This window comes from Heteronotia binoei, chromosome 1 (genome assembly GCF_032191835.1).
Source record: "Heteronotia binoei isolate CCM8104 ecotype False Entrance Well chromosome 1, APGP_CSIRO_Hbin_v1, whole genome shotgun sequence".
NCBI lineage: Eukaryota > Metazoa > Chordata > Lepidosauria > Squamata > Gekkonidae > Heteronotia > Heteronotia binoei.
In genome coordinates, this window is record NC_083223.1 from 217,626,677 (window position 1) to 217,637,342 (window position 10,666).

The following is a 10,666-nucleotide window of genomic DNA, read 5'->3' on the forward strand; positions in this document are numbered from 1 at the left end:
TAAGTTGTGGTTAAGGGCATAGCAGCACATGCCGGTGAAAACGTTGGCAACTTCGGGGCTGAGTCGCAGCACATGCCAAGAGATACATGAGCGCTGGGGGCAGGGCTGCTTCCTGTATCAGTCCCCTCGCCGAAGTCTTCCACCCTCTGCCGCCAGTTTCTCCAGGCTTTCTCTAGGCTTCCCAGCGGGACTTGCGGACTTGTCTTGAGCTCCCAGTCCCTTCCGCCCGGCCAGCCATCCCAAGCGTGACGTCCAGTCTGTCCTCGTCCCTTCCAAGGGCCCAGGGAGGGACCAGGTTGGGGCTCCGGGGCCGCGGGCGGGGCCCACGAGGGTCTTAGGAGCCCAGATCGACCAGGTTGGAGGACATGGAGTTGAGGATGGAGTCTTGCAAGCTGTGGTGGTGCAGAGGGTCCGCGCTGGGGACTGGAATGGCGCTGGGACCCTGAGGGTGACCCAAGCCGTGGAGCGGCTGTAGGCTTGGGTTCGAATTGAGCAGCAAGGCCGGGCTGGAGGAAGAGTGATCCGGCGTCCCGGAGGGCGTTTTCTCGTCTTCTGAGCTGCCCAAAACCGCCTTGTTGCCGTTCAAGGAAGAGGAAAGCGGGTTGTGGCCATTAGAGCTGGAATTTTCGTTGTTCTCCCTGGAGGGAAGGGGGAAAAAAAAGGGGGGGGGACATAGCTTAGTTTGCGGACTGTATCGACACGGCCGAACTTCTGTACAACTGTCTACTCGGAAGGAAGCCCCGCTACAGCCCCTCGCCCTTCCCCCAGTACGTCACACCCAGAAGGGTTTCGTGTATTTTGACTCCAAGAGGACTGGAGACTGGCAAGGCGGTCTTAAGCGAAGCCCCGGCCTCCCAAACCCATCTACTTCAACCGACCTAGAAGGACGAGAGTCTGCTGGGTCAGGGAGTCCCTCGTGATCGATTTGATTTGGGGACGGCTCTTCCCCGGCCTTTCCTTCCCAATCATCCCGTGCGGCGGCAGGGGAGGCTGAGAGGGTGTAGCAGGGGGCGGGGGGCACCTGGTCAGGTCCAGTTTCTGCGCAGCGGCCGCTCTGAGGCCCTGCCTTTAAGCCACGCAGGGAGTGACGGCAGCAAAGACTCTCCCGCAAGCGCGTCTCCCAAGGCGCGATTTATGCTCCCTCCCTCCCCCCCCCACTTTCGAAGGAGGGACCCCCGCGGCGGCCTGCGCATTTCACAGCCTGCTGCTCCCCCCGAGAAGCGCTGCTGCTCTCCGTCCCTCCGCCCTGCTGCTTCTGCTGGCCTCTGTAGACAGCCCCCCACAGGGGTTAAGAAATACTGGAGCCCTTCTGTTAGATCCCTGATGATCTTTCATTCCGAGAAATCACACTGCTCAAATTTACCATTTAGGATTTCTGCTGCCAACCGTTAAATTACATTCAAATGGAGGAGCGCAGGACTGGCTCCGATGACGAGTTTGAACTTCCAGGCGTCTGTAGGCCGCTACCAGTGCTGCTTTCCCGGCGGAAGACGAAATGCCCATCTGAGCAGAGATCTGCATTACCCATAGCTCTCCCAGACATAGGACCGCTAGCTGGAAAGGCCCGTATGAGTTTAGAAACGGGCCGCCACCGCTTTCCATAAAGCTGATCCAACCCTTGAAATGTCTTGATGGGAAGTAGATGCCAGGCACGCTTGGCTTGGCACTGCAACTGTCGGGGTGAAACTGAGGGTGCCAGTCCTCTGTGGACCGGGTCCTTCTGTTTAAGTGGGACCTGAGGGGTATCTTGGTTTGTGGTCCCTGCTTTGTCTCAAAACGTCTATATCATGTTATATGCTGATTTGCCCCCCCCCCCCACACCGTCTATAAGTTTGAATGGTTTTCTCCCATTTCGTTTTATTTGAAGAAATGTGTGTCTACACGAAAGCTTATATCTTGAACAAAACTTTGTTGGTCTTAAAGATGCTACTGAACTCTAACTTTGAACTGCGCAATCGTGAGCGTGGCTACTGCAAAGCAAGCCCCGCTACGCTAAATGAGAGGCTTACCTTACTTGAGCACAGACAGCCCCCCAATCTCAAACAACCCACAACCTAGATGCCAACTTCGCTGCCACAGACAACCCAGTCACTAGACTTAACAACATCAACTACACCATCACATGCTCATCCACATACTTGTCTTCTAACACTGCCATTAAATGCCAACAATATCCTTCTGTTCTCTACATAGGCCAAACAACAGGTCGAGCCCTATGCCAAAGGATAAATGGACACAGATCCGTCATCAAGAGTCACAAGACTGTGAAACCTGCAGGAGAACTCTTCAGCCTTCCAGAACATTCAACCGCTGACCTCAAAGTAGTTGTTTTGTTACAAAGGTACTTCAGGAACAGACTAGAATGGGAGACTGCTGAGTTATAAGGCATTACAACGCTCAGAACAATGGAATCCCCAGGACTTAACAGGGATATTGTTTTCTTATTTTACTACATATGGTAATCTTATGCACTTTACATCTGCATTCTCATCAATCCCACAGAAGGGCCATACCTCCTCTTTATTTCATTTCCTGTTTGAAATAATAGATTAGAATAGTAGATTGTAATGTAACCTAATGATAGTAGAATGTAATGTAATTTGGAATGATAGATTGGAATGTTTCTCTGGTCTGAGGGCAGGGGAGATAACTCTACTCAGCTAACCCTCCCATTTCAAAGGAGATGCTGAAAGGTGGCCTCCATGCTTGAAAGGAGTCTGATGGAGCTCAATGACAGGGTCTTGGTTAATTACTCTCAGCATTCCACAATTAAGAAGGCTACATAGGCCCATCCATCTCAAATTTTGACATATTTCCTTCACTATGTCCCCGATTAAGCCCAAACAAATGGTAGCCATATAAACTAAGTCTGTTGTTCCTGGTTAGTCCTTGAATCTGTTAAATATCTTAATTATGTTGTATGATAATTTACTGCTCGCCCTCTACCTATGTGCATGGACTGGCAAATTCCATTTTATTGTATCTGAAGAAGTGTGTCTGCCCAAGGAAGCTTATACCTTTAATAAAATTATGCTGGTCTTAAAGGTGCCCCTGGTCTCAAATTTAGATCTATTCAGAGTCATTCAGATCCTACAGAGAGATCGTTAAAAATATACTTTGACCCTGATGAGCCTACTTTTCAGTACAATTAGGTAGTGGAGGAAACAGATTTTGAAAAATAACAAGGGCCACGATCCTCAGCATGGAGTCTGAGCAGGGGGCGCCAGTTGTAGCCTGATCAACAGTCAATAACTGGTATTTCCATAGTGTTTTTTTTTCTTCAGGTACACAATGTGAACCTATTCAGGTAGCTCAGGGAGCTTGCTTCGGACTGCTCGGAGCATTCGTGGCAGAAAGGAGATCTGGGCTGAGAAACTACCGGCCCATACCTAGCGCAACACTGAATGGATGTCAATGGATTTAGAAAGAAGTAACTCTGCCTAGGCTTGATTCAGTGGGGAGCCGCGCAATAGAACAGGTGTGAGTCCAGGGGCACCTTGAACGCCAACAAAATTTTATTCTGGGTATAAACGTTCCTGTGCATGCGCACAATGAATCAGATGGCTCTGGTGAAGTGTGCATGCACACCGAAGCTTATACCCTGAATTAAACTGTGTTGATCTTCATGGTGCCCCTGGACTCCAACTGTGTCCCGTCTAGGACTGCACTGCAAGTCTCTTCTGAACACCCACATAAATCCATGCATCTCTTGTAATAACAGGACTATAGAGCGGTCTGATGTAATATATTCAATATCTCGTATTTACGGGAGCGTTGCCATTTACTGCTCGATTAAAAACCGTGATGAACCGAAGCATTTCGCCAGCCCGCCCAGCTGCCAGTGAAGTCAGGGAAGCTATTCAGGTAGTGAATAGGGCTGAGGATGGGAGCCTCATTCCCTTACAGAGACGTTACAACCTGCTCCAGCGCTGTCAGGTCCGCTCGGATCCAAAGCAGAGTTTCATGAAGTGACTGGGGCACACCCTGCTGTCCATAGCCATAAACACCTTCGTTTAGAAATAAAACCTATATTGTTTTCAATAGGCCGCTCAGAAGTAAAGCCTACTGAATACCATGAGATTGACTCCCTGGGAGCCAGCAAAAACTTCCAAGCGAGGTTGCTGCTGCTGGAGCGCCCGTACTAGAAACCGTGTCAATAGGACTCTTCCCGGCAAGTAAGCAGAATCGAGCTCTCCCTGTAATTTAGAACTTCATTAGTCTGACTAGGATTAGCCGAGGCGATATCCCCTTGGATTTAAATGGAGTCAGCTCTCTTCTGCCTTCCCAAGCACTTCAGGTAGAAAGTAGCACCCACGGGACTCTCATCTGCTTCCAAGTAAATTTGTCAGGATGAAATCAAGGTGTCTACAACACACTTTTCCATCGAGCAACTGGGGTCTTGCACCTATAATCCTTTTGCTATTCGGATTACTTGGCTAGCAACCGAACTGCCAGATTTCCCCCTTCTTATTCGGGGCTTGGGGGGGGGGCGGTGTTATATTACAATTGATTTGGTCGGCACCCCTTCCTGCCTTCAGCCCCCAACTGACACGATCACCTTAAAGCGGCTTGGAGGCGCAGCTGGTGTGCAGGGATGCAAAACTGCCGGGCGGCCTTAAACGCGGCTTTCTGGGGGCTCTGAGTCACTCGAGGGCTGGGCTGACCAGAAAGGTGCAGGCTATCGGCGGTTTACGGCCCATCGGGGATTTCGGCTGCCTGGGCCCTGCAGAGCCACTCATTTATTTAGAAACCCGATCTGTGTCCTCGCCAGAGGCCGCGGAACCCTAAAGCCTTTTCCATACCAAAGGAGAGCTCTAAATGGGATATTAACTTTCTTCCTTAGGGCATTCTATGTGCTCGGGGTCCTATTAAGTAGCGAAAGGATCGCTTTCACCTCATCAAGCCAAAACGCCCAGGACCCTTCAGGAATCCGAAGAGAACGAATCCTGCTTCCGGATCCCGATCCCAGACCGCCGACACTGCAACGCCAGCGCTCAGGGGAGTTTAACAGTTACAGAAAGGAACGCAATCTCCAGGCATGCGGGACTGCAGACATTCCAGCCATTAAGGACCGGAGACAGAGCGAACCCGCAGTCCTCAATACAGTTTGCTACGTCGCATTTACTTTCGAATAAGCACAAAGCCGATGGAGCTGGGTTCCTTGGTCGCATAACCCCCAGCCATCAAAAACTCCCGGGACACATGAAGCTGCCTTACACTGTCACTGACTCAGACTGTCAGTCCATTAAGATCAGTATTGTCCACTCAGATTGGCGGCGGCTCTCCAGGGTCTCAGGCAGAGGTCTCCTACCGGGGCCTTTAACTGGAGATGCCAGCGGGGGATTGAATCGAGTCATCTTCTGCATGCCAAGCAGATGCTCTACCACTGAGCCACATTTCCTTCCAGAGGACCTAGTTAATTCAAGTGCCACTTGTACTCATACTGAACTAATAACCGGGGGATCTGGTATTTGAAACCACCTGGACCCCAGGGAAAGAACCAGGCACACTAGAAAAGCGCAGAGTTTCCGCACAAATCTCTGCTGGGTCATAGAAGAGAAATATTCGGTACTGAACGTTCCAGGGGAACTTCTTAGCTTGTGTGGGGAGAGGAGATTTCACGCAGGGACAGAACGCTGCATTTCAACCCGCAAAGGTGTCAAATCTGCGACTTGTTTCTGAAGCAGGAGAGAACACCCACCCACCCACTCAGCTCAGGGCAGACATCAAGTTTTCAGCCTGGTGGTGTCAAACTGGAAACTGTTGATGAAAACCTATTCCGGAACTGGGCATCCACTGTAAACAGATTGTGGTTCGCCTTTACTTTGAAACAGAAACCTCATCAAAATCGGTGGGAACTACTTCCGAGTAAATATTCCTGGGATGGGACTGCATCTAAAATCTATCTGGGACAAACAGATCTACAAAAAGGATCTACAAATATTTAGAACACACTAAGTGAAAGTATATAATTTTCCTCCTATTAAAAGTGAATGAAAACCATCGTAAATTCGAGGCGGTGGATGGGGTTTCTTATAACTAGTTACTTCGGATTCAAGCTTGAAATCTGTACACATTTAATTGAGAAAAATCCCACCGAATTAGAGGATTTATTTCCAATTAAATATGCACGTTTGGGGTATGATCTACATCCACTTTTGTATGGAAATCCAGTTGATCGCTTCCGCGTTCGGAGACCAATTCTCCAGAGAAGTCTCCAAGAGGGGGAGGGGGACTGCAGTATAGAGAGTAACTCCAGGCAGATGTTGTCTGTTTTATTATACCAGCCTCCTTCTATTATATACCAACCTCTTTAACCCATATATGGTGGGCGCCTGTGCCAAGCGCTGAAACTGCCGCTGGGCTCAGAACACAGCCTTGCCGGTGGAAGACTTCCCTCTCAAAAGTGAGAGATCCCAGTTGTTAGGCCGCGTGCGACAAGCAGGGCGCCCGCCGGCTTAATCCCATGCAGAGCCCTACTAATCTAAACATGATTTTAGACTGCAGTAATTCTGCATAGGGATAGTAAATTACCCTCAGCCTGCCGAAGATCAGAATTGCCCGGCTCCTATTCTACAGAGAAAGGCCCGGGCACATTCCTTTACATGGATAATGATCGGGAGTTGGTCTAAATCAGCTTGAGGAAGACATTCGTGTCCCTCAGCTGCCCAAGGGTGCGCCTGGGTCTTCCAGCTGAAGAGCGACTTCCCTCCCGTGCGAACTGCTGCCACGTAATTGCCCCGAGACCCGAGGTGCTGCCCTGCAACCCACAAATCACAGCACATAAACTCCAGGGCGATCCACTGAATTATTTCCAAGCAAATCCACTCGTAAGGCAACCGTATCCAACAAAACCTGCTTCCCAGTTTAGAACCAAAGAATTATATTAACTGTGGGTGGCTTCCGAAGGCTACCGCCCACTTCTGTCGAGTAGCCACTTCTCTAGAGTAGCCAAGAGACCCATACTCCATCGGCTGCACCACTGTGAATGCTTGCCGCCTTTCCACACTAAAGCGGCCTAGGCATCACCTAAGGCTTCCGGGGTAGACGTCTATAGACCGCCATGGCGACCTCCTTCCGTCCAGATTCCTTTTTCTAAATAGATTTTTACGCTGCTTTCTCCCCTCCCCTGTCATACCGAAGATTTCCCGGTTTATCTCTGGCAATGTTTCGAAATAGACGGGATAGAAACTCCAGGGAAAGCGAATTCCATTTGGCCTAGTTCCGAAGTGGGCTCTCGTCTCAAGTTTTTCATAAAGCATCTGAACGGCAGTGCAGACCCAGGTCGCTTTCCTCGCTATTGATATTCGTGCCCCCCTGCAACCGGACAATTAAGCCTCTCGGGTGTGCAGATCGTGGGTGGGAAAGATTAGCTGCTTACTCCGGTCTGTGACATCGGGCGTCCGTGTGAGGGGCAGCCCAATCCTATGCCTATTTATGCATGGATAAGAAAGGGTTCCTTGATGTCCAAGGAAGTGCGAGCAGAATCTCAGCCTTAAAGATACAGGACTCAGGCTAGGATCTCTAAACAATTTTAAAAGTCTAGGATGTTGCTCTAAGAGACCGTGAAATAGCTGGAAGGGGACTTCAGGGGATAAATTATATATAAAAGGTCGATTGTTACATCAGAACATATAGAGATGCTCTTATTATGCCTCGTAAATTATTATTAATATGAAAAATATGAAATAGTTACAACAAAGTATTCCTGTCTCACAAATCAGCTGAGCCCCTAGAAGGTCCCCTGCTGTTTAGTAGGAACTGACTGCCTGCCTCCTCAAGTGAAAAGAATTTGCATCCGGATAGGTAAGCCTGCTCCTCTGGACTTCAAGCTGAACTGAAACTAATAGGATTTATTTCCAAGGAAATGGAGCTGTTAGCAGCGAGGTGTGGCCGACGCCCACTTGAAACGCATCAGAAAGATCGTGACCAGACACAGGCACACACACCGGTTTGAGTTTGTCCGGCAGAAAAGTCCGGCCTGATCTGGAGTTGTGGGGAAAGCCAAAAGTTGCTCATTCCCTTGTCTGTGGTATTTTGATCGGTTAATAAAAGGCATCACGCTGCTCCGCCACACACACCCGCCATACTTCCCCAAGACTACCTGCAAGCTATTTTACCAAGCCCCTGTTTTTTCTTGGGTTGTCCGTCATCCCTCCAATTGAAATCCAGGGTCCAATGGGAAGATACAGCAGATCCCTGGAAACCAGAGAATGATGCTGACCATGTGGGCGCCCCTGTTGGTTTGAAGCGACAGGACAAAATTTGAGTCCAGTGGGACCTTTAAAACCAACAAAGTTCTATTTAAGGCATAAGCTTTCGTGTGCAAGCAGGCTTCAACTATGCATGCCTACACTTTGGTCTTAAAGGTGCCACTGGACTTGGATCCCCCCCCCCCCCCATGACCATTAGCATTGCGGAAAAACTCTGGCGACAGCAGGTCTCACACCCAGGGGCCGCAGAGCAGTTCAGTTTTGAAGGAAACAAGAACTGGGAGGCCTGTGAAAGCCATTTCCCCAACAATACTGTAAGCCTGAAGCCAGTAGCCCTCCATCTGCCAGACCAGTGAGTCCAATTAAGAAGAAAGGGGCTGCTGGTTACCAGCCTGAAAAATTCCCTTTTGGTCACCAGCAACTGAGCTTGGTTCCGTAGTGAGTAAATTAGTTTAGAAAGCGGCGTAAAACTCTTCATTTCATCCCCAGAGGCTGGGCCTAACTGCGACCTTATGGCCTGCGACGTGTTCGAGGTAAATTACATAACTCATGCAAAGACAAAAGAATGCGGAACATCGTTCTGTCTGCTCCCTCCCCCCACGTTATTTTGGGTTCTTTCTTACTGAAATGGCTTACAGAATAAGATTTTTAAAATATGCACATCAGAAAACTAGAGAAGGAGTGGAGAGGAAGCAAGCGCTTCAAGAAAGGGATCGCCCTCCGGTCCCACCTTCCAGTTAATTTCATTCCGTTCTGAATTTCAGGAGGTGGTTTAGGATCGCAGCGGGATCTTGAGCTCAACCCGATTTTGGTCAGGGGTAACTTAATCAACGTCACCACTGACATTACAAGAGATCTGGCCTGAACTAACCGCTGTTTAAAACGTTTGTCTGCATTTCCTCTTCTTAGATTGTGTCCCTCAAATATATACTTAATGTGGATTGAAACAGACTCAGACAGGGTTATCTTTTAAAGGCCGCTTTCTTTCTTTCCTTTTTTGGGGGTGGTGGTGGTGGGAAGGAATAACTTTTCCACCGCCGATTTGGTGGGGTGGATAGCTAAGGGGGCGGCCTTCTGTTTATTTACTCAGGAGTAAGTCCGGCCGAGTGTCCTGGAGCTTACACCCAAGTAAATTCGGGTAAAGGGAGTTTGGAGACAGTCCCTGCCTTTCGGGGGGCGACAAGAGCTGCCCGAGGGGCCCTGGTGGAAGCCGTACTTACTCGTACCTTTCCTTGGCCTCCGCCGCCCGGTCGCGCTGCCGGCGGTTCTTGAACCAGTTGCTGACTTGGGTGGTGGTGAGGCCGGTGGCCTCGGCCAGCTCCCTCTTCTCGCGGGGGGATGGGTAGGGGTTGTGGGCGTACCATTCGCGCAGCACGCTGCGGCTCTTCTCCTTGAAGCAGTAGCTGGTCTCCTCGCCGTCCCAGATGGAGCGGGGCAGGGGGAACTTGCGGCGGACCCGGTACTTGCCGACGGCCCCTAGGGGTCGCCCCCGCAGCTTCTCGGCTTCGATGTAGTGCGCTTTGAGCCAGAGCTGCTGCAGCTTGGGGTGGTTGTGCGCCGAGAACTGGTGGCTCTCCAGGATCTTGTAGAGCTCGCGGAAGTTGCCCCGGTGGAAGGCCACCACGGCCTTGGCCTTGAGGACGCTCTCGTTCTTGTGGAGGTGCTCGCAGGCCGGCAGCGACCACAGGAAGCGGCCCAGCCTCTCGATGTTGCCCCCCTGCTGGAGCACTTCGCACACGCACGCCACTTGCTCCTGCGTGAAGCCGAAGGTGGGCAGCATGGACATGGTGGCGCCCGCCCTAGTGCATCTGCCCCGGCCGGAAGGGGGCAGCCCGCTCGCAGGGCACTCCCAGGGGCGCGCCGCACCCACGGCCACCGGTCGCCACCGACCGGCCCAGCGAGCCCCAGGCTAGCTCAGCGCCGCCGCCGCTCCTTTTGCTGCTGCTGCCGCTGCTGCCGCTGCTGCCACCGCCGCGCCATCGGGCCGGAGGATCAAAGCGCAAACTTTCACTGGAGGGGAAGGGAGGGGAGGGGAGGGGGCGCGCGCTCCCAATCAGTCCAAGTTGGAGCTTCTATTGTGTGCGAGGAGCGGCGCTCTTAGCCGAGGGCGACCGCCGCGCTCTTCTCCTCCTCTCCTCTCCTCTCCTCTCCCCACCCCCCGGCCGGCCTGGGGATCGCCGCTCGGCTCCCTCTTCCTCTCTCCCCTCCTTTCCTGTCCCGCGATAGGCTCTCTTGCATGGAAGCCGTCCGGCTCCCCTGGCCTCCTCGTCTGCTTCTCCGCTCTGCTCCTCTCCTCCTCTCTTCTCCTCGCCGGGTCTTCCCCCCCTTTCTCTTTTTCGCCCCCCTCTTCTCTTCCTTTCCCTCTTTCCCAAATAATATTATTCTAAACTGGCATGAAAAAGTGATTAGCCGCGCTGTGATTGGTCCAGTTATCTGACCCGGGGACTGCCAAG

The 10,666-nt window shown here is 51.4% G+C and overlaps 1 protein-coding gene across 2 annotated transcripts; it reads right to left on the reverse strand.

The window, feature by feature from the left end:
* Positions 1 to 292: 292 nt before the first annotated feature.
* On the reverse strand, positions 293 to 10,062 carry SIX2 (SIX homeobox 2). 2 transcript variants are annotated; one of them, XM_060247680.1, is made up of 2 exons: positions 9,440 to 10,062; positions 293 to 638 (listed from the first exon to the last, which is right to left on the reverse strand). In XM_060247680.1, the coding sequence occupies exons 1-2, from the start codon at positions 9,997 to 9,999 to the stop codon at positions 335 to 337; spliced, it is 864 nt and encodes a 287-aa protein (XP_060103663.1). In that variant the 5' UTR covers positions 10,000 to 10,062; the 3' UTR covers positions 293 to 334. The 2 variants fall into 2 exon arrangements, with proteins under 2 accessions (XP_060103663.1, XP_060103654.1); XM_060247671.1 differs by having other exon boundaries at positions 9,434 to 10,062.
* Between the last annotated feature and the right edge of the window lie 604 nt (positions 10,063 to 10,666).